At 44.1% G+C, this 26,881-nt stretch overlaps 1 protein-coding gene across 2 annotated transcripts in view; it reads right to left on the reverse strand.

The window, feature by feature from the left end:
* The window catches only part of GALNT9 (polypeptide N-acetylgalactosaminyltransferase 9), a 262,959-nt gene that overhangs the window by 127,949 nt on the left and 108,129 nt on the right, over positions 1–26,881 (reverse strand). For both annotated transcript variants that reach the window (XM_059713445.1, XM_014598425.3), the window contains exons 4-5: positions 25,127–25,301; positions 6,271–6,468 (exon numbers count right to left, since the gene is read on the reverse strand). In XM_059713445.1, coding sequence (XP_059569428.1) covers positions 6,271–6,468; positions 25,127–25,301 — 373 coding nt within the window. The remainder of the gene's footprint in view (positions 1–6,270; positions 6,469–25,126; positions 25,302–26,881) is intronic.

A 26,881-nucleotide genomic window follows, 5' to 3' on the forward strand; every position in this document is an offset into this window, starting at 1 on the left:
TCTGGGGGCCTGACTGTCATGGCTGCCACCACTGCCCAGGATGCAAAAAAATTGCTTGTGACACCTCTAGATGGCGGATAATCATTCCAGCAGAAAATGCCTTTCTCCGGGTCTGTTTGACATGCAACATGAGACACACACACACACAAACAGGCCAGCTTCAGAAAACCATGAGCATATAACATTGCCAGAGCTGAACAGGGCACCTCCTAATTTTCTGAGTGAAGCAGGGAGGTGATGAGCATTTGGAAGGTATAATAGGACCCACCCCCAGGGGCAACTGTGACACCCCCAGGTGGCCATCCAACTCCCGTCTCCACTCCCACTCTTCGAGTACCCTCCCTTTTTCCTCACCTACTATGCCTTGATGTAACTTATAGGGTTTGGGGAGGCTTCCCCAGGGTCTGGAATGAGCCCAGTCCACCTTAATTTTGACCCTTGGCCACTAAGTTCTGGCCCACCTGGTTATATTAGCGCCTCAAGACACCAGTCACTTTGTGGGCTGTGTTTGTGGCCTCCATCACCTATAGACGTGCCCATGCCTTGCAGGAATTACTCTGAGTTGTCCACTAGGCCCCCATGATCTAGTCTGTCAAATACTTCAGTCATCCTGCCAGGCCCCTGATCCTGGCAAGGTGCTCTCTTTTCCCTGGACCCCTGACCCTAGTTTAGCTTATATGACTCTTGGGCTCCAGCCCCTTCCCCAAGTTTTTGCTCCTCCCTGGCTTTAGGCTTACCTACTGTGGGCTCAGCCTTCCCAGCCTTAGCTTAGCTCCTCCAGCCCTCTATCCTCTAGGTCCCTGGCCCCAGGCCAAGCTATTTCTGTTGCACCACCCCCTCTGAGCTCCTGGCCCCAGGCTGAGCTGCTTCCATTGGCCTTAGCTCTCCCAGCCTTGGCCTGCACCAGCTCACCAGTCCGTGGGCCAGTCTGGTTTCAAGCTTAAACCCAGTAAAAATGCAAGCGACCTGCTTCACAACTGAAACCCACCCTGCTCTGGGTCACTGCCTCACCACAGGCCATAAGTCCCCTTTGCTCTCTCCCTGCAGCTGTGTGGGACAGCATGGGAGCCAGCCAGTCTGTCTCCTGCAGTCACCTCCTTCAGGAGCTCCTCTCCCTGCAGCCTGCAGAGCCAGACTGACTGATTACTCTCAGGAACTGGTCTTATGTGCCACAAAGACCCACCCTTTCCTGTCAGGTGATTCTCCAGAGTCTACACTTTGGCTTGATGGCCAGCCTGCCCTCTTCTCCTGCAGCTCAGCCCATTTGCTTGTAGCCTTTACTTCTGGGCTGCCTTACTGCAGTACGGCTAGCTCCAGAATAGTAACTCCCCCAGGGGTAGCTCCTATCCCTATTGTTTCTAGCTCACTTGCTTCCTGCCCAGCTGTCAGCCCTATACAACAATGGGAACTGTCTAGTGCTGGGCTGTCTTAAAAATCTGGCCTTACATGGTTGTTAGTCTAACTCTTCAGAGAGGCTGACTAGTCATTTATGTGTGGCTACCATGGGTCTATTCAAAGGGGGGGAAAGAATTAAAGACACTTGTATCAGGGTTGATGGTACTTTTGTTAAGAGGTTAGATTACAGATGGATAGGATGATCTTGTTTCAGGCAGGGGGCTGGACTAGATGACGTATGGTGGTCCTTCCAGCCCTACTTCTCTATGATATCTCTGAAGACAATGATGGGACCAGAAGTGCTCTGTTAATCTCTTCCTAGGTTCATGAGCATCTGAAGGACTCTCAATAACCAGAAAACATCAGGGAAGTCATGAGTGGTTTATAAGATAAAATCTCTCACGTTGTAGTCGAACTTTATTCTAGAGAGCTGAACAGGTTCTGGACAGGACTCATATCAGATCCTAATGGCACAAAGATAATGGGCAAGCTGGAAAGGAAGGATGGGAACTAGTCTGGAACTCTAGGGACCGTTATTCTGCTGGAAACTTCCTGCACAACCTAAGGCTACCGTTTCTAAGGTCCAAGGTAACAAAAAGCACAGAAGGCCGACTAGTAGAATTTCCTGTAAAATGCCTTGGGACCTAAACTGCTGCAGAAGCCAGGGGGAAGATGGCAAGTAGGTGTATTTGAACATCCCTCTCCTCATATATCTTCATCTTTGAGAACTGACAGAACTTGAGAATTTGGCTTTTAGTCCCCCTGTGCATCAATACCCATCCATAAAATGTGGATAATGATACTTCCCTACCTCCCAGAGGTATTGGGAGGACAAATCTATTAAAGATACAAACCCTGGTTCATTTTACCTGCTATTTCAAGCTCTACCAGTAACTATTCTACCGAGCGTGCAAACACAATTAAGCAGTAATCTTGATTGCTTTGAAATAGATGAATAAATATGTAATGGCTGCAATTAACTCCCCTGAATGCCATTGCTGTGACAGATCAATTCCTGCCAGCCACCAGAGAACATGAAAAAAGTGCTTGCCTCCCCGATTCCCCATTCCTTTTGGAAACACAGCTCCAAACTCTTGTACATTGTCTAGTGAGAAAGCTCCCTTGACTAGTGCTCGCAAATACCAGCCCTAAAATAGCTGACATGTTCCTTTTTCATCAAAAGTCCTGGCATGCTAACTCTTCCCATGACAGCCACGGCTGTGTGTAGGGAGCCAGAGGTGTGTGGAGGGCAGTTATATGACTGAAATCCTGTAAAACTGTGTTCAGAGACTGCATGGCCACTCACCTAGATGCTCAGCATTCAAGACTTAAAAATGTCCATCCAAACGTCACATTTCTGGCTGTGCACTGGGTATGGCCCCCTCAAAAAATCAGTGTAATGGTACTCAAGCCCTGACCTTAAATGGGTACCTAGCTCCCTTAAGCCACCTTGAAAATCCCAGCCTAAAAAACTTGGAGGTGCTCATTCCCAAGGACTTGTAAGCATCCATGGTTTGACACTGACATCTGCATTGCAGGTTCAGTAATTCATCATTTTCAGAGAGAAACGAGAATCAGAACACCTGTGTCCCAGGGATTTGGTAAGAAGGGTCAGGCACCCCCACTCCTCACCTTGCTGTCTCCTCTCTCTCTGGGCAGCTTATGCATTGTTCAGCTGAAGAGTTTCTTCGGGTAGGCTCTGTACAACACAAAATAGCTACTCGTGGGAGCTGGCTGCTTACGTGCAGAAGATTTTAACAATGCTCAACCAAACTCCTGAATCTGTGGACCTGATTCACTGCAGAATGAATCCAGTCTTGTGCCAGTAGAAGCCCGTGGAGCTCTCACACATAAAACTAAAGTTGAGCTGTGGTGAATCAAGCCCTGTATTACTTAAATAAAATGAGCTCTTCCGGAGTATTACTGAAAGCAGACATGATTACTTCCTGATTCCATGATTACTACATGTCCCCTGTCCTAGGAAGTAGGGCCCGATTTTTCCCTGGCTTCAGAAGGAGTTCTGGGTGCCTCCTCTCATCTAAAAATCAGGCCTACAATGACAAAGGAACTTCCTAAAGCAAGACATTATGGTCCTGTCTCTTTTGATGCAGGCTAATTGCCCTTAGTACAGCAGATACTAAGATGACCAGGACAGCACATAAGAAAATTGTTAAAGTGATATTATTTATATCTTGTAGGCAATGAGGTGTGCAAAATCTCTTGGGAACAAAAGGACTGAAAGTCCAAATTCAGAAACTAAAGATCAACTGGGTTGATTTTTTTCACCATTAATAAACTATTTCTGAGGGCTTAGTGGAAACAGACATAAAATGGCTGCACTTTTAAAACAATGTGAAGAGAGCAGGGCACGTTACCCAGGAAAACTGATTTCCTCTGTAATTACTTTCCTGCTTATTGAGGTTTCACACTGTGTGAAGGGTCACTGATGAAGGACTGTGCTGTTCTGTGATAAATAAGGTTAATGTTGCTGTATGGCTCTGCTTTGTGGTCACAAGGCAATGGTAGGAATGTGAGAGCAATTTGCTATGTTTGCTCAGGTATGGAAGGGAACGACTCCTGAGTATGAGAGCTCAGCCCTCCAAGGTGGCTCCATCTGGTGCACAGAAATGTGAGCAGTCCAACTCTCTCCCGCAAGTTCAGTCCTCAGCTTTTAGTTAAGCACATGTTAAAGTGCTTTGCTGGATTGGGGACAGAGCACTTGGCACCTGGCAAGGTCAAGTGTTATAGTAGAAGGAAAGGAAACTGGGCCTGTAAATAGACATCTCATCTGAGGCAGTCCCAGGTCTGACCTGAATCAAGACAGAAGCGGCACGGCCATTTACATCTGTAGCCCCTCCGAACTGCATTGCTGCTCCCCTGCCAGTAGATGGCTAATGAGAGCACACACCCTGCCAGGCTTGTTGTCCCTAGAATACGTCTCAATAAGCTTGCAAGGCGATACCCTTGGAAAAAGAGTTAGCACATATCATTTTCTCTCTCACAAGTCTCAGGCACTTAAAGCATGACAGCAGACATGCAAGTCTGCAGGATCCTGGAACAAAAAGCTTTGTCCTCAAAAAAAGATGAGGTCCCTTTATACAGCCACAATCTCTCTGTTTATCAGAGACTATCTGCTTTGGGGCAGTTTGGCATAGGATTTTAGGGACTCAACAGGGAATACTCAATGTATACCAGCTGAAGCACTGGCCCTTTTAATGGTAATGCTTGTCCTTGGTGAGAATCCTTAAGAAGCAGGTGGAGGAAGAAACAAGAAGAATGGAAGCTACTGAGGATACATAATTTTTGCAATGTTTATTTTACTCGTTACTAAAATTAGCATCCATAGTCCTGCATCAGCTTTCCTCAACCTCTGGTACATTTCCGAGGAGCTATAAAAGGACATTCCCTATCAGAAGGTGAACGGAGAATTTTCAGCTCATTGACAAAAGAAAGGAAATAATATCCCTTTTAGTCCCTCGCTCGGTTTTCCACAGCGACTGTAATAATTCTCAGAAATGGCTGAATATTACTAAACATGTACAAAATATAGTGTTTAATTAGAGAAATTTGCTGCTGTTAGGTAAAATTTTACCTTAAAGAGAAAAAGACAACGAAATACAAAATGTCACCATATGCTCCAGTTTCTTCTTGAAATTCAAGTTACAGGGAAATTCAGAAAATATACAAGCTGTGTATGAAAAGAGCAACTTCCAATCAAGACAAGGTTAGCACATCTCCTGCTAGCTCAGCAGGGAGCTCTTTTTTGGGCTCACTTCCAAGAACTGTTGCCTACAGATCAAGGGAGAAATCCAACCCCATGGAAGCCCATCAGAGTTTTGTCGCGGAGCCAGGATTTTATCCTGTGAATGATTTAAGCTCAAAACCTAAGAAGTGCTAATATTCCTTACAAGATCCTACATACCCAGCTCACACTTCTTTTATATTCCATAAATATAAAAGGAACCAGTCTTTCTCTTCAGGACCACCTTGTTCATGAAAAACCAATTCCTCCAACCCTCCCTATGGACCTAGGATAATTGCACCTGGTATTGAATTTGCTGACTCTTCTGTCTCAGCTCTTCTGCTTGTCTACTACTGACCTCTATTTACATGCTTTTCTACTATCTCCAGTTGGCCAACTTTCAGTTTATCTTACAAGATTCAACATCCGTGGTGAAGTACTATAAGAGCTGAAGGAATGGAATTTGAACAAGACTGTGGCTACAATCTATACAAGCACACCATACACTGCCTGACACTACCCTTTACCCAGAATTTCCTAAAGTACCTATCCTATTACATCCAACAGCACACATAACATTGTAGGTGCCATTAGACATCAGTGTATGGTACCCCTCATGCCATTTCTTTTTCTCTACTATAGGAAAGCAAACATGATACATGCCAACACAATATCAGTATATGGGTATCAGGGCGATAGGTGCCAGAAGAGTGAAACCAATGAAGAAAGAGAGACAAACACAGATATGTAGGTAGATGGGGTAGAGCTTGCCCTTTCATTTGTTTGGACAACAATTGGATTGTGGGTGTTAATAAAAAAAAAAGGCAGATTAAATGAGACACATACCTGGTAGACCTTTACCTTTAAATAGTCAGGGCTACATTTTAAACCACACTTACCCTCTCAAAACCCTACATTTGCATGTATAAATTCAGCAAATACACACCCAATTAAAATCAGCTTTGTCACACATACTTGTGTAGGTATGCTCATTGTGTCTGCGAAACCCACATCTGTGGACTCCCATGTCAGGCCCAACTCCAAAATATTACCACTGCAGCATCTCTTCCTTTCAGCTGCACAGCTGAAATGGAAACAAAGTCAGCACCCAAAAATTTACTCTGTAGATTTACCTGATGGGAGCAGACTCATCCCCTTTATCAAGCCAGTCCTGGGGAGGGATTATATACATGCACCAGAGTCCCCAGTTATAACCGTGGGCTGCATTGGCATATTGCTGCACTTCGAATGTGTTGTACTTGATATTGTCAATAGCTGGGAGGATGATCCGCTTTCGGTCTTCTTTGATCCGGGTAAGCGCTGGCTCCACCCTGGAAACAGGAACAGTAACAAAGTGTTATACAGCCACTCACTACTTCCAAGCCCCCTTAGCAATCTGACCAAGTGAATGGTGAAGTTTCCTAATGCTACAAGCAATAGCACAGAGGCAGCGGGCTGTGATATGGCTCACAGTGATTTAATGAAGACTAGCTTTGTCTGCTGAAGAGGCAAGGGGCTTGGCTCAGGATAATTCACATAGCAACAGCTGTTCAACTGCATGGGAGCATTGGCTCACAGGTGCTGAATCTTTGAGGTTGCTCATTTGGATTAATTTGGTCAGTGATGACTAGGGATTGTTTCACCTAATGTCTTTTCAGTGTCCTTTGTGCTGGAAATTGGGTCCTCATTCCTCTTCCTAGTGGGCAGCTGTGACTATAACTTGGAAAAAAAACCCATCAAGATTAGTGCTGAGCCCCTGAGCTACTGTCTCTGAGAAGTTAGCTTCTGGGAATGACATGGTACATTCATTCTCATTGATGGTGCCTGGAAGAGAACAAAAGTCGCATCAAGGACAGTGACTTCTGCAGTGGCCCTTCCAGTTCAGAGCAGAGTGGCAAACTTGAACTGCCATGCTATATCTCGTCAACACAGCTTGAGCCGCTTGGTTTTTTAATGGACAGCTTTGACATGAATAGATAGCCATTTCAAAACACCCCGAGAGCCCCTCGAAGGCTACCCTGACCCTGAAGGCTTTGGAACAGGGTAAAAATACTGAAGCAACAGTAATGAGTTATCAACACAGTCATGGGAAAATATTAGCTTAGAGATAGGGAAGGTGAGGCAGAGGCGGGAACAGCTCACACAGGGGCACGAAGCAAAGTGGTTTCAGGTCTTGGAGCAGGACTCAGCTGCTGCCCCTCTTAGTGTCCATTACAACGCATGGGAACAATTTAGAGCCTACCTTGCGGGTGAAGAGTTTATAAAACTCCACAGAATTGCATTTAATTTGGTGGACGAGCCAGCTTGCTGGATTCACAAAGATATTTGCAGACTCCTGTTTCCTGTCACTTAAACTCACTTTCTTTTTAAGTGAGATTTAAAAAGGCTGGCTGGCTCCTTTGCTAGCTTCATGTTTGTTACTCTACCTTTTTGTATAATAGGTATAAACACGGCACAGAGAACCTGAGAAATGAATTCAACCCCAAGACTCATCTGGAAATGTCTCCTTCTGAAACGGACACCTCTGCTTTTCTGCTTCTGTCAATTTGCTGAAGCAGCGAAGATCCAGGCCAGCATGAAAAAAAGGGTCATCCAAGTGCGAATGCTCTCACATGCAGGACTACTGGGTGTTCAGCTCCTCTGAAGAGTCATTCAGCATCTTGCGGCATTAGGCTCCAATACATCCCCACCCATGTTTCTTCCCATGGAACTAATACCATTTCCACCCTACTTTTTGTTGTGTGTTATTTAAGCAGGCAGCACCTCCCAGGCACAAAGGAGCACATTTATCTGCCAGATGGACAAGCAACATCTGTGTGAGATTTTAGACTCTGCAGTACATTAGTCAGGATGCCAATTTGCAAGGGTTTTTCTTTGGGCGTGACTCGTGAAAGCCCAGAGAGAGCTGACGTGACCTAGCAAATCAGGACAAATAGCAGCTTCTGCTATTTATATAAGATTATAGTTATGAGATTAACTTCCCTGGAAGGACTGTAGGCATCCAAAGGAAAAAACTACCAAAGGTTTCAGAGAGCAGGACAGATTTAAAAAGAAGATTGATCCACCCAGCAATTCTTAAATAATACGTGCTCATTAGACTACAGACTTCAGGAAACCCACAGAGAAAATCACCAAAGTGACTGAGATATCAGCTAGGCACACATCCCCCACCATGAAGCATGCACCTCCATGAACGTCAATGATAACTGCTGTGAAGAATCACAGCGGTGGCAGCTCCCACTCTGTTCCTGCCCAAGAAATGAAGGACTTCAAAATGCCAAGCAACAGGTGCCAGGCCTTTGACTACCTAGAAGAGCCCTGTAGAGCCCTTCTGACCCAAACACCTATGAATCTATTTGTTGTGGCATATGGTTATATGTGAAAAAGCACATAGGGGCACATCATTTTCAAGTAAGCGCCACCTACAGAAAAACCTTTGAGGACTGAATAGTCTTATATAAAGAACAATAGATTTTAAGTAACTCCTGACCAAGGAGGGCACCAATGTGAAGAGAGGTGGTGTAACTTGAACTTTGCCCACTTTTTGACAAACTCTTTGGGCACCAAATCCAAAAGTCTTTCATCAGTCAAATTCTCACTGAAGTAGAAGTTAGGACCCTTAACATTTATGGCCTGGTTCTCTCAAAACTTTGAGTTCATTTCTGGACTTTCCTTTTAGCCATGCATTTTCTGCAGTGTAAATTAGTGGAAAGGGTGAATCTTTACCGAGTAAAGGTAACGCTTGAAGATTCCTAGTGATGAAAACTGAGAAGGGATCTGAAGGATATGAAGTTAACCTTCCAATCCACATGCTTTTTATTCCTCAAATCTATCATGTTCATCTGACATCTGTGGTTCTGAAGTATAACACCAGTCCTCACTGCCCTGGTAACTAAGGCCAGAAGCTGTTCCAGATTCCTCGTCTAGTCGTCATGTTCGACTTTCTCTATTTTCATGCAGTTGACCAAGGCCATGCAGTTGACCCTCTAGCTAGGACCATGTTAACTGGAGACTTTTTCTTATTTTACTCTGGCACAAAAAAGTTACTTTGCAATCAAATTTTGCATTTGTGAATTCTGAACAAATTAAAAGAAGTGAGGGATGAACGTCAAAGCTAAAGAAATCAGCACAACACTGTACAATAGGAGGCCTTGGTAATCTTTATTTCAGCCTACCGGACCTCATAAGTGCTCTGATTAACTTCAAGGTGCAAAAGTCACTGCCTCTATTTTATAGAGGGGGAACCTGAAGGTAAGTTAACCGATTGATGTGTCAAGACTTCCAACGAGTCAGTAACAGAACCAGATCTCGGTTTTCTTACCTCCCCAATCCAGCCCCAGGCAAGTACCGTTATCTCTGCATGCTGATGTCCCTAAGCCTAGAATTCACTTCCATTTGAAGTCCTGGGCACACAAACAAGTCTACCGTAAGGTAATCAAGGGTAGGGATTTCTAGTTCATACACTCTTCTGTCTCAGCCCCGTGCATTTGTTCCAACCCCATGGCACATAAATACTAACCTGTGCTAGTTTTTGCCTCAGAAACAGAGGGCTTCACTGCTGTAAACTAGCTTTAATTTGCTGGGGGGTAAAATCATCCAGACAAGCAGGTGGCATGCTGCAAATCCCTGCCCTCAGTTACTTCGCAGTAAGTGGCATGCCAATCCAAACCCTCAGTACTCTGAACAGGAAAGATCCGATTTCGAAAACAACGCAATCCATCTATACCTTGCTAGCCGCAACCTCACCACGTGGGATGCTGGGCTCCATGACCTTGGACAGATGGAATCGGTACCTAGTGTCTGTTGGCTATTTCTCCACCCAAACAGAGCAGCTTCTCTGCTTAAAAACTGCACACTTGTGAAATCTCACAGCTCATCTTGCCAGATTGGTGAGAACAGGGGTGAGGAGTGGAGCTAGTCAAACACTGGGCTCCAGCTCCTCCAGATGTCTTCCTCAGGAGGGCTTAGGTCCTAGACTCTGCCAACCCCTCCCTCCTTGCTAAACCCCCAGTGGTCTGTTTTGCAGAGGAGCAGCCAAGACTTGTGCCCGCCATTTAGCTGATGGAGAGTTATTGGAGGCTGCAAAAGGACTTAGAGGCATCATACTGTGTTTTATTACTTCTCACAGGTAATCCAGTCTACATGCGCCTCCTATCCCCATTAGGCACTGCCAGCTAAATTCAGGCTTGGACTAACTCCACTGGCTCCAGCGGCATTCACCAAATATACGTTTGTCTCCATATATTGAGTTGCAAACCTTTGTTGACTTGGCTAGTAATTTTGCCTATGTTTGGCCTATCTCTTAAGATTTTTTTTAAAGGATTATAATTAAATCTTTCATAGCAATTTTGACCTTGTCCTAGTTTAAAACTGTTACATTATTAGGTAGATTTATTCATCCTCTCTGGGGATGTTCCTGGGGTACCATGTATTTTCTCCCTCTTCAATAAAGGAAGGCAGAGGTTCCTGGCAGCTCTGAGAACAAAAAGAGCTGAGGTGTTGATAAAATTCAAGAGTTAAACACTTCATAACGATGAGCTGCAATCTGGTGTTTGAACATTTCCTTACCACACATCTATTCCCACTTCCTTGGCAACACGAGCTGTGAAATTTCACAGGTATGGAGAGATGAACAGAGAGATCCCTGTGGTTTGCAGAGGAATCAGATCATGCAGCGACTCTGCTTTGGCCTGAATTATGGCAACAAGCAAAAGCTCTTTGTTATGGTCTGGGTGGAGCTTTGTCCCTCTCCAAGGGCAGTTACAAGAAGTCAAACCAGTACACTTGCTGGTGTGAACTATATCAAGAGCTCACACGGTGGCCTCCCGCATCCTCCCCTGTTAAGTTTTCCAAGCTAGGGCCCTTTTTTTACCCTCTCTGTACTGATAAAGCTGGTGGTGGCAGCAGAACTAGCTTTGCGTTCTCCTAGCAAAACCAGGAACCTGCACTGTGTCCAGTTCCTGCTTTGGACAGCAAACATGATACATGCCAACAGAATATCGGTATATGGGTATCAGGGTGATAGGTGCCAGAAGAGTGAAACCAGTTTGGGAGAAAACTTCCCTGTGCTTTCCCCTTCCCTGGAGTACTTGCACAGTGAGCATGCTAAAAATACTGCTTAGGATAAGGCTATACTGAGGTCAGCAGTGTGGTGGCAGCAGGTGTAGCCATACCAAGGTAGCTTTAATCTACCTAGCTGGGGTACCACTTTACTTTAGTAAAGTAGCCACAGCCCAATGGACTTCAACATGAGCAAGGCAGGCCCACAAACTTGTGCTGCATTCCACTTAGCTTCACTGCTACTGAGATGCCTGCCCATGAAACTATCACACCCCTGGCTGCAATGTAGACATAATCTTAAGACTGTATTTTGAACGTCCTTGGTGGCGGTTGGCACTCAATGCACCTTTTCTAGGATTCTGCTGCTTCCCTTTCTGGAATATCCTTGGGCTGTGCCACCAATTATCTCCTGCTTTCTATCCTACACATTGTTACCTGCAATCTAACGATGCTATTTGAAAAGCTTCGGAAAGAAAGCAGATGCATTAATCCTCTAGGCAGGTAAAAGGGAGAGGCAACAATGCTCTATGTACTGGTGGAGCATATATAATGACTCATAGTCACAGGCCATGACCAGCGAGTGTTGGGGTTGGTTTTAGAGAAACAGGGATCAGTGATTGCAAACGGGCAATTTCAACTTTCTGAGGACAGCATGAATTTATAGATAAGCCATCCCTCTATGGCTCTTTAGAGTACGTATCAAAGCTGCCGCCTCTAGGTTTAAGTTACTATGCTTCTATTCTGTTTCAGTGTTGGTTTGAAAGCTTTATCCAGCCTCTACGGTTCTCTTCTACACACACAGAGGCACAACAGTATGTGTTTTCAGCAAGGCTGAGCATCAGCCTTAGAGCCGGTGGGTATAATTAATGCTTGCATTTTTGTGCTTGCAGAATGAACTGCAGACACAAATGTGAGCACTCACACCTCTAAACATCTGCTTTGCACCTGCTGCTAAGGCAGCCAGACTTGTCCAGTTTGTGCCTGTGAGTCAACTGCAGGCACAAAATTAAAAGAATAACTTTTTGCAGGTGACAGTCGTGCCTCAAAATGCAATGCTGGCTTGTTTAAAAGCCTACCCTGCCATGCTGGTGTAATAAAAGATCAAATTCACCCAAGGAACCTTGTCCGCCTATACCCTGCCACGTAAGCATTTTAAAAGGCCTTGTGCCCTTTTCTGTTAAACAGAAAGCAAACAGCAAGCAGCCACTGCAATTCACCACTGTACATACTATTTAAACAATCATCCAAATATATTTGGCTGGTGGTGTTGGGGATTTTGTTTTTGAATAAGAGATACAAAGCTTTTCAGATCTTTCTGGACCATAAATTCTTCATTAGCTCTACATAGAAACACTTGGGAGGTCTGCAGCACTCAACTCTTTTCTTTTGTCACCTTTGTTTTGCAACTCTGTGATAGGGATATCAGAAAAGGGGTCTGTCCTGGAGCCCCTGAAGTCACAGTCAAAACTCCTGCTCATTTTGGGGAAGAGGACATCAGAATCAGTGTTATAGTGAGAAGGTGTTATAGTGATAAGTAGATCCAACCTACTTCTCATAGGTACTGTGTTTCCGGTTGAGCAGCAGCAGCTCTTTTTGACCAATTATTAAATGTAGCAACAGGAGCAATTTGCTTGGGTACATTTCATGGGCATGATGGTTTCTGCAAAGTGACAGATTGGGAATATTCAGCTTTGAACTAAGTGCTTCTTCTGAAGCCTATGTTAGGCCTCAGCAGACCAAATGCCAGCAGAAATTGTACTCTAAGTGTACCTGCACTAATTGTACGCTAAGTGTCTCACATCGTTATGAGACTACAAAGGAGTCGATGCCAATGGAAAACCGAGGCAGAGTCTGATTCTTCACAGAACTACATGCGCTTAAAACCAATAGCATCTACCCAGAGCACTGACAAAACAAGTTAGAGACAAACTCCTCAAGGTTTCAATGCAACAAAACTATAATACTAAATATCCTTTAAAAATGTCAGGCTACCTGCAGATGTCAATATACTAATTATAGCATGCACTAACAAAAATATAAGAGGTTGCACCGGTGCCAAAGGACAGGTCTTCAGATGCTGTTAGGTGGTGGACCTCCACTGCTTTCATTCCAGCCTATGGTGCCTGAAGAACTGGCCCACTTCCTGTCCCCGCTGAAATATTCAGCGCTGAAATCATCTAAAAGTCGTGTCTGCAATTGAGCAGATCAGCAATTTTGCAACAAAACATATTTTCAATCTTTTGGACTTGCCACAATCCAAAACTACATTGAATTTTCATGATTTTGACCAGTATTTTATTAGGAACATATTTTGAGGGGCAGGGTCGAACTTCTACCTCATTTGGAGTTAGATTTTGAACCTGGGTCTCCAATGTTCTGTCCCCCCGTCTCCTCCCCTATACACAAATTTCAAAATGCATGGTTTGCTACTCAACTCCTAATGAAAACACATGCTAAAAACCCAAAGCGTTTCATAAAATGGAATTCTTGTTTTTGGGCCCATTTTCTAGATCCTCCAGAAGAGACATCAGAGTCATATTGATTAAGACTGCACGCTCAATGGAAGGGATTCTATTTTACGCTCTGTGTGCGTGTCACACAGCCTTGGCAGTTAAATGTAATGCAAGTATTTTTGTTAAAACTTCAGATCTTATTCTACGTAGAAGAGCAAATCTACCGAGAAACATATCTCCATTTGAGACGGTCAGAGAAATATTGCGCGTAGTATGTCTTTGCTGTGAATGAGCACTCAGACTGTTAAAAAAAAAAATCAAACCCACTTCCTAGCACTCAAAGAGGAGAGACAAATTCCCCATCTGTTCTACCCGACATCTCTATCAGCATTCCTCAACTGCCCTTCGAGGTTTCAAACCTGCAGCCCCCACCAGCCAGAATAGAGCAAACGCTGCATAATATGCCTGCTGGAGAGGAAGATCAGCCATTCGGCTGCCAAATCTGAATAGCTCTTTTCTGCACCACTGGAAAGCACTGAGGATGCTTCACTGAACACTCTAGGTTGTTTAGGTAGATGAATAGTTGGAGCTGCTTTTCTGGCATGTCCTCTGTATGTAAGTTGGCACTGCCCCATAAATCTGAAAGGCCACATGGCATATGCCATGTGCTTCTCTCTTTATTCAACTAAGTAATGTTAGTATACTTTTGCTGTCTGAAACATATTCCATTAAGCTACTGAATTGATCCTAAGTGACTGGTAAAAGGTCTGGAAAAAGAGAAGCTTTCTACATAAATACCTGTGGCCTTTCCTTTGCAAAAGCTATACTTAAACCAATCCCCCTTGGAAGCCTTGCTATCTCAGGCTTGTATAGAGTGATCATAAAAGGCATATCATCAGAGAGCTGAAGACAGCCAGGTCTTACTTCCGGCACCAAACACAGTGCCACCTTACCAATTTCAACTGGATCTTAAGTGATGGTAGATGGCAATCCAGGAAGTTTTTGGAGAGTGTTGGGGACAACTTCCTGGTGCAAGTATTGGAGAGGACAACTAGGGATCATGCTCTTCTCGACCTGCTGCTCACAAAGAGGGAAGAATTGGTGGGGGATGTAGAAGTGGATACCAACTTGGGCAGCAGCAACCACAAGATGATTGAGTTCAGGATCCTGAGGAAAGAGCAACAGATTAAGGCCCCTGGACTTCAGAAAAGCAGACTAACTTGCTCAGTAAACTGATGGGCAGGATCCCTTGGGATGCCAGTCTGAGAGGGAGAGGAGTTCAAGATAGCTGGATGTATTGTAAAGAAACCTTACTGAGGGTACAGGAATGAACCACCTCAGCATGCAGGCAGACTAGCAAGTATGGCAGAAGACCAGCTTGGCTTAGTGGGGAACTCTTCAGTGAGCTAAAACACAAAAAGGAAGCTTACAAGAAATGGAAACTTGGACAAATGACTAGGGAGGAGTATAAGGGTATTGCTCAGGCATGCAGTGATGAACTCAGGAAGGCCAACACAACTGGTTGCAGCCAGCAAGGGATATGAAGGGTAACAAGAAGGGTTTCTACAAGTATGTCAGCAACAAGAGGAAGGTCAGGGAAAGAGTGGGTCCTTTACTGAATGGGGGAGGCAACCTAGTGATAGATGATGTGGAAAAGGTGGAAGTACTCATCTTTTTTCCTCTCTCAGTCTTCACAGGCAAAGTCAATTCCCAGTCTACAGCACCTGGCAGCGCAGTCTGGGGAGGAGGAGAGCAGCCAACAGTGGCAAAAGAAGAGGTTAGGGGTTATTTAGAAAAGTTGGATGTGTACAAGTCCATGGGGCTGGGCGGGATGCACCCGGGGTTGCTGAGGCAGTTGGCTGATGAGATTGCAGAGTCATTGGCTATCATCTTTGAATACTCATGGCAACCAGGAGAGGTCCTGGATGATTGGAAAAGGACAAACATAGTGCCCGTATTTAAGAAATGGGAAAAGGAGGGCCTAGGGAACTACAGACTAGTCAGGCTCACCTCAGTCCCTGGAAAAATCATGGAGAAGACCCTCCATCTAAAAGCAGTTGGAGAAGAAGGTGATTAGGAACAGTCAGCATGGATTCACCAAGGGCAAGTCATGCCTGACCAACCCGATTGTCTTCTATGATGAGGATGTGGGAAACCAGTGGATGTGGTGCACCTTGATTTTAGCAAGGCTTTTTATATGGTCTCCCACAACATTCTTGCAGGCAAGCTAAGGATGTATGGGGCTGGATGAATGGACTATAAGGTGGGTAGAAAACTGGCTAGATCATCAGGCTCTGAGGATAGTAATCAATGGCTTGATGTCTAATTGGCTGCTGGTATCAAGTGGATTCCCCCAGGAGTTGGTCCTGGAGCTGGTTTTGTTCAATATCTTCATCAACGACTTGGAAGATGGGATGGAGTCCATCCTCAGCAACTTCACAAGCTGGGCGGAGTAGCAGATACAATGGAGGGTAGGGCTAGGATTCAGAGAGACCTTGACAAATGCGACCAAAAGAAATCTCATGAATTTAATAAGGACAAGTGCCAACTCCTGCACTTAGAACAGAACAGTCCCACACACTGCTATAGCCTGGGGACTAATTTGTTAAGCAGCAGCTTTGCAGAAATGGGCCTGGGGCTTATAGCAGACAATAAGCTGAATATGAGCCAACAGTTTGCCCTTGTTGCCAAGAAGGCTAACAGCACCCTGGGCTGCACTGGTAGGAGCATTGCCAGCAGATCTAGGTAAGTGGTTCTTCCCCTCTGTATGGGTAAGGCCACATCTGGAGTACTGTGTCTGGTTTTGAGCCACCCATTACAGAAAGGATGTGGATGAATTGGAGAGAGTCCAGCAGAAGGCAACAAAAATGGTTCAGGGGCTGGGGGACATTACTTATGAGGAGAGGCTGAGGGAACTGGGTTTATTTAATCTAAAGAGAAGACTGAAAGGGGGCTTGAAAGAGGATGGAGCTGGACTGTTCTGAGTGGTGGCAGATGACAGAACAAGGAGCAATGGTCTCAAGTTGCAGCAAGGGGGGTTTAGGTTAGATATCAGGAAAAACTCTCACAAGGAGGGTAGTAAAGCACTGGAACAGGTTACGCAAGGAGGTGGTGGAATCTCCATCCTTGCAGGTTTTTAAGACCCAGCTAGAAAAGCCTTGGCTGGGGTGATATAGTTGGGCACAGTCCAACTTTGCGAAGGGGGCTGGACTAGATGACCTCCTGAGGTCCCTTCCAACTCTAATTTTCTATGAATCTATGGTGGTCCTTGGGATGTTTTGGTTAAGTTTATAACAAAGTAAACCAAGTGCATGGTATCTTTGAACTATCCTACAGGCCCACACAGAAGCAGAATTTAGGTAACATAATACAAGTGGTCAAGCGAAGCAGAGGCTGCAATAGATAGCTAAGAAATCAACCCACCTTTTGCATTGCCTTACCTCCTGGGAATCCATTGCTTATGCCCAGTTCAACACAATGTGCTATACATGAGCATAACAAAAGGAACCTCTAAAATATTCACCCTAGACCTGGTGTTCCTAGGCTCTTATTTCATTAAGGTTCACACGTTGTATATTTTAAACCACCCATGCTTCTGTGGATAATCTCTAATGATGGACTGTGCTCATCACGGATCTGTGGAAGACATAGCTTATATTCCAGCACCTTTCTTGTGTGTCAAGCTCTCTCCATCTCTCTTGTATATTGAAATCACTCAATAAAATACTCTTACTCCACTGCTTCTTTATTACAACACTCCATTCTCTAGCACAACCTTAATTAGTGCAATATGGCATAACTCCATTCAAGTACTTAGATACCTCTGTGATGGGTGAAAAAGTAATTCCTAAGATAGGAAGGAAGTGTAATACTGTATCATTATGTCTCCTTTTATGGATCCCAGAACTCTCTTTATGGCTGCATTATGTTGTGGTCTCTGTCGTTCACTTTGAGTATCAAAGGCACAACACCTTTTCTTTGCAAGCCACAGAATTAACACCCTCAGCTCTTTATTAACACTTTTCCCCTGCTCCCTAGTATAAAACTTTAGTCAAGTCCTTTCCTCTTGGTTATATTATTCTCTCCTGCACCATTTCAAGGATGGGAAGCTGTATAACGTTCTATATCTTCTGCAATACAATTAACAGCTTCTGTGCAGTGGCCTGAGCCTCAGGCCACTTGTGCCTTGCTTAACTGGAAAACAGGTACAGCCTAAAGCAGAGACAGCGTTGCATGAACAAATGAATGCAGAGCATAGCTAGGTTGAGTGAAGACAGTAGAAACAGATATAGGCTCAATTCTGTCCTTGAAGATAAATATATCTGTGGATGAGAGCACAGGCTGCACAGATGTACTGGAGGGCAAGAGTGGGCCTATACCGCTTGCCTCACCATTAAACTGTTAAAATGATGACCTCATCCTGTGCCTTCTGTTCACCAAATTATTTTTGCAGACTTTCCCCAACGTCTCAGCCCAGACAGTCTCCCCTTGTATCCTCTCAGCACAACCATCTGTTCCCATTTATTCTTCCCAGCTAAAATTCATTCAAAGCCTATTGTACTGCTGCGTCTTCCCACTTTGTGCGGGTTACCAATAAAAAAGGTAAGAGGACCAACAATTAAAAATACCCGTGAAATTAATTTAATAGAGGGAGAGACCAAAACATGGAATGTTGTTATGTTCAACCTGCCTACCTCTTTTAGACACGTCTCTGGCATATAAAATAGATTAGGATTTGAGTGAAGACAACCTTCCCAAAAAGAAAAGTATGGTGATGGGCTTTTCTTTCTGGCTGTAGGGGATGGGACTAGGAGCAATGGCCTCAAGATGCAGCAGAGGAGGCTGGAGATTAGGACTTTTCTGACTTGAGGGTGATCAAGCACTGGAACAGGCTACCTAGAGAAATTATGGAATCTCCATCCCTAGAAAATTTCAAAAGCAGATTGGACAGACACTTGGTCAGGGATGATCCTGCCTTGAGTAGGAAGCTAGACTAGAAGACCACATGAGGTCCCTTTCAGCCCTACTTTCCTATGACTCAAAAGGGGGAAGCTTTGCCTTTCATGGATATTCTGAGTTACCCCCAACATTCAAGGTTTTCAATGGGCTGCACCATGAAGCAGATTAAGATTCAAACCGACCTAGACAGGTTGGATCAATGGACAGAGAGAAATAGGATGCAATTTAATAAGGATAAATGTAAGTTACTCCACCTGGGAAGGAGGAATCCCCAGCACACCTATAGGTTCGGGAGTGTCCTTCTCAGCAGCTCAGAGGCAGAGAGGGATCTTGGAGTCATAATTGACTCCCAGATGAACATGAGCCAGCAGTGTAATGAGGCCATTAACAAGGCCAATCGCACCTGGTCATGCACCTGCTAATGCATGACAAATAGATCAAAGGAGGTGATGCTCCCCCTATATGCGGCACTGGTCAGCCTGCAGTTGGAGTACTGTGTCCAGTTTTGGGAGCCGCACTTCAAGAGGGACGCAGGGAATCTGGAGAAGGTCCAGAGGAGGGCCACTTCCATGATTAGTGGCCTTCATGATAGACCCTACGGGGGGAGGTTGAGAGAACTGAATATCTTCAGCTTTCACAAGAGATGGCTGAGGGGAGATCTTGTGGCTGCCTATAAATTTGTTAGGGGAGGTCACCAGGGAATAGGGGACGCGCTGTTTACTAGGGCGCCCCAGGGAGTGACTAGGAATAACGGGTGTAAACTAGTTGAAAGTGGATTTAGGTTAGATATTAGGAAGAAATTTTTCACAGTAAGGGTGGCCAGGATCTGGAATGGGCTTCCAAGAGAGGTGCTGCTATCACCTAGCTTGGATGTCTTCAAGAGGAGTATAGATAGTCACCTGGCTGGGGTCATCTGACCTCGGTCCTCTTTCCTGCCAAGGGCAGGTGGTCAGACACGACGATCCATTGTGGTCCCTTCTGACTGTACAATCTATGAATCTATGAACCAGGAATAACTGTGCCTCAGTAGCAGTCCAGCCATTCCTCCTCTATGTGGCCATGTCCCAGTGCGAACCTTCCCCAAAGGGCTGCTCGGGGAAGAAGACAGGGAGCTGGCATAGCCACTTCTCTGTCTTCTGGGGATTACCCTTTTGCTAATGGCTGTAGATTAGAAGAGCCAACAGGAGTGAGTGAGAGATACATATTTCCAATTCTTAACTTTTACAATTCTACCGATTCTGCAGAGATTTCTCACTCTACATGGCAGTTTCCATTTATATTGGGTATATCTGTAATGAAGCAGGACTTTTACTATGGGACACACTATGGGACAGATAGAACTTTACCTAAGAACTGGACAGTGAAATCCTTGCGTATTTTGAATTTAAAGCTCCATTTAACAATTAATGGTAACAACCCCCATTTCAGCCAGTTCTTTCCACTTATTACTGCCAGAGTAATAATATCACCTCACACTACCAAAAGTCTTATGGGGAACAGGTCAATGGAAAAATCTCTGGTCTATGCTAATATATTTCAGTACCTGAGGGGCAAAAAAGCAGCAATTAGGCACAGCACAGTTTAAATAATTCAGTAGTTAATTTAACTTGCCAGCTTTCAGAATATTTTTTACCTCCAAGACTGTATTTCAGCATAGAAGCAGCATTTTGGGAGAGGTAAGATATAAGAGTATAATATGGTAAAATGTAATATAATGCAAAATCTCAAATGTGAAGAGAACTACTATTATTTAAAGGGAAATATGGTCAGTGTCCAATCTGTGAATATTTCATGTGAAAAAGATGAGGCATTTCTCTATACCTCTCCCTAATAAATGTGATTACGTAGGTATTAACCTGCAGAGGGTAAAGCAGACTGGGCCTGGTCGTACCACTGACAAATGAGCCGAGATGGTCTGTGCTCTGTATGTGATTTTTTCCCACATCACCAATGGCTAAAAATCGACAGGGAATCTTTGGCTCCATGTAAAAGTATCATAGTCGTACTTAGAATATGCATCAGAACCCTATTAGTGGCATTATAGTTCCCCTGCCGAACTGCCATGCTGATACCCCACTGCCACACAGCTTGGTGCAGGTTTCAGCGATGACAATATGGAGATGAAGGGATGGGTCTTGTAGTTAAAGGACTAGACTGGGATCCAGGAGTTGAGTCCAACTCCCACCTCTGCCACAGACTTTCTGCATGGCTTTTGGCAAGTCAAGTCTTCCTCTTCGCCCATCAGTAAAAGTACTTGTCAAGGGCACTGTGTGTCTGTCTGCATCTATTAACACATGAAGGTGCATAGTCCCTGCAGTCAGTGATGGCCAGCACAGAAGAAACACAAACAAACACTGAATGACAGAAGAATTGAAGCAAGGTTGGGTATCGCTCCTCTGGCACACCCTGTGGTTGGAAACATGGGTGCCACTGCTGCACCAAAGAATTACCGACCATGCAATACTGACTGGAAGAGCTGCACAGGGGAGCCAGGAAAGTTGACACACACGAGTTAAAACCTGTTCAATCCTTGCCTGGTCTCAAATTGGAAGACTCTCCTCTTCTAGCCCTTAGGAGGCAACATTACAAATTTTCCCACTTGTCAAGCTAGGAGACAAACTGAGTGAAAAACTGAGTCTCTTGCCATGAGAAAAGGCCACTGTAATCATCTTACAAAGGAAATGTATGCAGTTTTCTACAACTATGAGCCAGAAGACACCAAAGAACGCTGTTATGCACAACGTACAAAAATGGCTCATTCAGGATCGAGACCTTGATGGTGGATGCAGGAAATGGCAGTGCTTTGCTTCAGTGTGAGGAAGATTCAGGACTCTAGCCTGGATCAGGGCAAGGGCAGACCTATACATGCCTCAGTGTTACTTACTATCCAAGGGCAGATCCCACAGGAGGTGCCTATTATGGGACCAGTCCACTAGGTGGTGGGAGAGCAGTCAGTGGTAATAGCCTATTTGCCTTCAGCAAATGGCTACCATAGGATAGACATAGATGAAACCTAAACTGGTGTAACTTACACCAGTGGACTTTTGCCCCAAGTGGTGACTCTCCAGCTTGGGCAAAGTTAACAAATAAGGGGCAGATAATGTAAACTGATGCAAACATTTAATCTGTCCACACCCTAAGACTCCCTCAAACTTTACACTGTAAAAGGATAGGAGTACAGTATAAGGTACATGGTGTCCTTGTGCCTGTAGACAATAACCTCATGTGGAATATTAAATGGTACAAATCTCGAGGACCTCCTTCACATCCATTTCAGCTGGAAGGATGGAAGGAGAAAAGCAAGAGAAGTGGCTACTGTGTCAGGCCATGAGGGTGGGGGGCAATGAAAGTGGGGGGATAAACAGGAAGGTAAAAAGGATGATTGAGATAGCTGAAAGGCATGTCTAAGTTTTTAGGAGAAAGAGGAGTAGGAGAAGATAGATAAAGGAGCAAGGTTGGTTCCCATCTGTGATTCTGAAGCAATGAGCTACATTATGCTTTTGATGTATATTTGGTGTACTCATTAGTTTTCTGCCGCTACTCAATGAGCAGAGCTCTTTCAGAAGGAAACCATCCCCCCAAGCAGCTGCAGAGATAGGCTCAATGGTGGTAATAAGAATTAAACACATCTGTTGAGAGAAGCTTATACCAGGGAAGAAGCATTTCAGCAAGCCCTTTATGAAGTACACATAAAGCCTCATTCACTACGTCAGGTCCTTTTCATGCTAATCGCGGCCCCTTGCAATGCTCATAAAAAACAACAAGCTTGAAGGGAAACAATGACATCTCCCTGATTTTGCTATGATGCTATGACCCAGACTAGTTTACATCAGCATATCTCAAAGTGCTTTACAAAAGTGGTAAGCATTGTTTCCTTCAATGCAGAGGAGAGAAAACTGACCTCCGGCTGGGTTAGGTGCTAAATGAAAAGCCATCTAGACTTCCTAGGTCTCTGTCCATTGCCTTGCATAAACACTGAAAGTCACATTGTACATATTAGTTAAAAAGCAAAGTGTGAGCGACTTTCAAATGGTTACAACTGACACTAGAATGGCCCTCAGATGGTCACTGGAGTGCTGAATGGTAAATAAATTAAGCAAAGTCAAATCAGTAGTCATACAGTACACCTTATTTTATTTCATCTTTCATTTGATAAGGACTTTTGAGATGCAAATGTACACCCCCTCCCATAATTAATACATCTTTTGCAGGCATCTCTACCAAAACAACAATGAAAACCTCCTCTTTGGTTAATACTAGAGCTACTTTTTATCATTTTTTGGAAACTTCATCCCAGAAGGAAGCCAAAATATACACAATTGCTATACAATAGCATTGTTTTGTTTTTTTAATGGATGTAGATGAAGACTCCAGGTTTCCACTCTATGGTTACAGAGAAGTAACTAAACAGCTTAAGGCATGAAAGTTTTGTGACCAGGGTTGCACCATTGGACACAATGGCTGACAGGGCATGACTGAGGTTATGGAAGGAAACATTACATGCAATCAGGTCCTCTGAAATGCACCTGGAACCCCATGAGGACCTTTCCAGAGTGGCTGATCTGGACTGGCCAACATGGTGATGCCTAAATCGCCTGTGCACACAAACTGGAAGATCAAAAACAAACATTATTAAACGGGACTACTCTAACGATACAGATATATGCAAGTGCATTGAAGTACAGACTATGGAGCACCTGCTCATTTGCTGACTCCTGTATGAGACCTATACAAAAGAGGACCTCACTACAGTAATGGAAAAAGCTATCACTTGTACACAATTCTGGAAAAAACGTCTAGTTTATGACAAGGACACGAGAAAAAGAACGGATGTTCCTACTGTGTAGCATATACCTACTAGATCTTTCTGAGCTGAAAGTGTCTACTACGACATCCAGAACTTACTTCTAGTAGGTAGGGGTGTGTGAAATGAACCATATTCAATTTGGATCCAGCCTGAATTGGGGACAGTGATTCAATTTGGCCAAATCCGAATCTGAAGATTTGATGCCAATTCAGAGAATCAGTGATTCGGACACAGACACAACTTTACATGTTTTTTCTACATACCTCGAGGTACCAGGTGTGGTTCATGAATGCTGCGAATCGTTCCACAGGAGCATGGGGGTGTTTCCCACGTGCTTGGCAGCAAACCTGGAAGCGGACCGGAAGTACACCCGGGTCCACCACTGAGTGCACTGAGTGGCCCCCCTATCGTCCCCCAGCTTAGTGATAGGGCACAGGGGGGACTCCGGGTGCCCCTCCAGACCCAGGAGATACCAGTCGCCAAGCTGGAGGGGCATGGGGGAGGCCCCCCGTGCACTCCCCAGCAGACCTGGAAGCAGACTGGAAGTGCTTCTTGTCCACTTCTGGGTCTGCTGCCAAGCGTGCTGGGACCCTCCCACACTCCTGTGGGATGCTCCATCTGCCCCACCATCGCAGCATTGACGAGCTGCCTGTTACCTTGAGGTACGTAGAAAAAACATTTAAAGCTGTGTCTATGGCCGAATCATCGAATCTCTCCAAACTGGATTGGATTCAGAGAGATTAAAGGGTCTTCTGATCCGATTCGGAGATTCGGCCACCGAATCAAGCCAAATCTCTGCCAAATAAAATCAGGGACCAAAGCTTCACACAGCCCTACTAGTAGGGAAATCTACTGGGGAATTTACTAAAATATTTCAGAACAGGAAAGCCTGGCATCATCTACACAAAAATGATTTTTTTTGGCTTTTGTTCTCCCCTTCTGCTGGATCCTCAGGAATAATGGAGCAACTGACAGTAGTAAAATCCTCAAGCAGCCTGGGCCCACAGAAGTTAGCAGAGTTCTGAAGATTTACTCTAGCTGAGGATCTGACCCATTAAACTCAGAGCTATGCTCATGTCATCAGTGCCGCTGGCTTGGAAAACAGGATGTTAACAAAGTGAGGCATGCTAATTTCAAGGCCCATTAGAAACAAAGGGGAAAAAAATCAATTTCCCCCAATGTGAATACAAGAAGGAAAAAAAAAGTATATGGAAATTATATTCAAGCTTCTAGTGGGAAATGACCTACAGAGAGTAAACAGAACAAGAAATTAATGACAGTGGAAAATAAACAAAATAAAACAAAGTGAAACTATTTGCAAATGTCCTTTAAAAAAATTCATCTGTCCTGAGCACAAAACTTGCTTGAAAGACTTTTCCTCATTACCCAACTTCAGAGAGATCAGATGAGTTTCAAGGTAAAAATGCTTCCTGATACATTGAACCACATGAAAATTAGAACAGCAGTTTTTCGTGGATCTAGCAGCCACTGCAGAAGGCTTCCACAATTTACAGGGCTGCATTATTAAAATTAAATTGCTAATGTAGTTGTAACATCAGCCTCCTGCGAGCTCATCCCTGCAGTTCTCCTGCCTCCCCTGTGACTGAACAAATCTCAAGCATTTGGGATGCAAGATACAGTGTAATAGCACTGATCTCCCAGTGGGAAGTACAGAATGCAGACAGGCATGTGGCCATCAACATGTCTTACCAGCCAGTGTTGAACTCAACATGAGCATCGAAGAAACCAACAACGGGAGCGGTTGCTGCTTTCCAGCCTTGGATTCTGGCTCTAATCAATCCTTCCCGTTTGTTGTTACGCACTATTTTCACCAGGCCTGGGTATCTCTTATTGACATACTGATCCAGATTAAACTTCAGCTCAACTGCAAAATAGAAACATATGCACACTCTCAAAGAGAGTCCAACCAAGAACAGAGCATCTTAATTCATTCTGATTTATCCTGGAGCAAACATTTTTAAGACTAAAGGGGAAAAAATCCCGAAGTTTAGCTGCTTCCAAATAATTGGCAAATTCTGCTCACGTAAGCAGGCCAAATCCCAAGGCCTTGGCTTGGAATTGAGGTGTTTCTTTACATCTCCCCTGATGCAGTCTGGTTATTAGATTGTAGAAACTGGCTTTTATAGACATTGGGGCTCAATATGAGACTTGGGATTTTGTCCAATGTTTAGAGAAATTCAAGCTTGAATCAGTTCCAAAATAATTATTTTATACATTCCCTGGACAACTTCTTGGGTGCCTGAAGTTGCAGTCCCAATTCTGACCATGTACTACGGTCACTCAGTTGACATCAGTGGAGGTGCTTCTGATTTACACTTGCCAGTGATACATTTTCCTAGTGCCTTCACTGAGCCAAATCAGAATGAGACTTGGGAGCTTAAGGGTTTGCACTTAGATGCCACTCAGAAGCTGTAACCACATATATCTTCATCTTAAAACTAAACCTGGCACTGAAAATCAAAAACCAGGCCCCCTTCTCTGTTCCATTTACCTCATTTAATTACATGCAAGTCCAAATTCACCAGCTGCTTCAGTAGGCTCATAAAGAGACAAATTGTTACGACAGGTATCTGCTTCTTTAAAAAGCCTCAGCCTTGTTATTATTTAGACTAAATTTTACTTACAAGATTTTATATATTATATATTCACTAAATACATTTGTGGTAGCCTCCATGGCATTAGGGACCTCTGTTGAGGCACTCCACATTACAGAATAGAACAATTACCATTCAAACCAGAGGATCTGGTTCATCCTTAATTACCTTGAAAAGCGGTGGGGAAAGCTACTTGCAGTCACTGACTCAAATTCTGCTCTCTTACACTGGTCAGTGTCCTAAATAACCCCACTAAACTTAAATAATGACTTGATAATCAACCCGGTGTAAGTGAGAGTAGAATTTGACCAAGCATTTCTATAGCTTGTATTTTTTGGGTGTGGATTTTATTATCATCAGCATCATTATTATTTTATTTCTTTGTTTCTCTCTCTGACCCACTTTTTTGAAGTTCTCGAGAAAGACTACTATCTGAAAAAGGAGGGTTTAAATTGCTGGGCTAGCAGGAAAATGCTATACTTGAGATCTTATTTTAGCTGGAGCTATTTGAAGACACTGAATCTTCATTTTTTTTCTTAGGTAGAAACAACGTGAAACAAAAAGAATATGTACCTTTACAACATAATTGTTAACAAGGAAAAGGTCATGCTGATCTATATTTGTAGTCCCGTCAAGATTAATATTAGTTACCGCACGTTATTTTTGTCCTCATTAACTTCATGACTTCATTGTTTCATTGGCTTTGTGCCCATTCTTGTCATTTGATTCAAACAAGCTAACTGATAGATGCTGAGTACCAAAACAATTCAGAATCAGATTCTGATCTTAACTCACACCCGAGTCAACTGGGAACAACTGTGTGGACTTCAGTGGAACTGCTTCCTAGTTA

The sequence above is a fragment of the Alligator mississippiensis genome, chromosome 10 (assembly GCF_030867095.1).
Source record: "Alligator mississippiensis isolate rAllMis1 chromosome 10, rAllMis1, whole genome shotgun sequence".
Lineage (NCBI taxonomy): Eukaryota > Metazoa > Chordata > Crocodylia > Alligatoridae > Alligator > Alligator mississippiensis.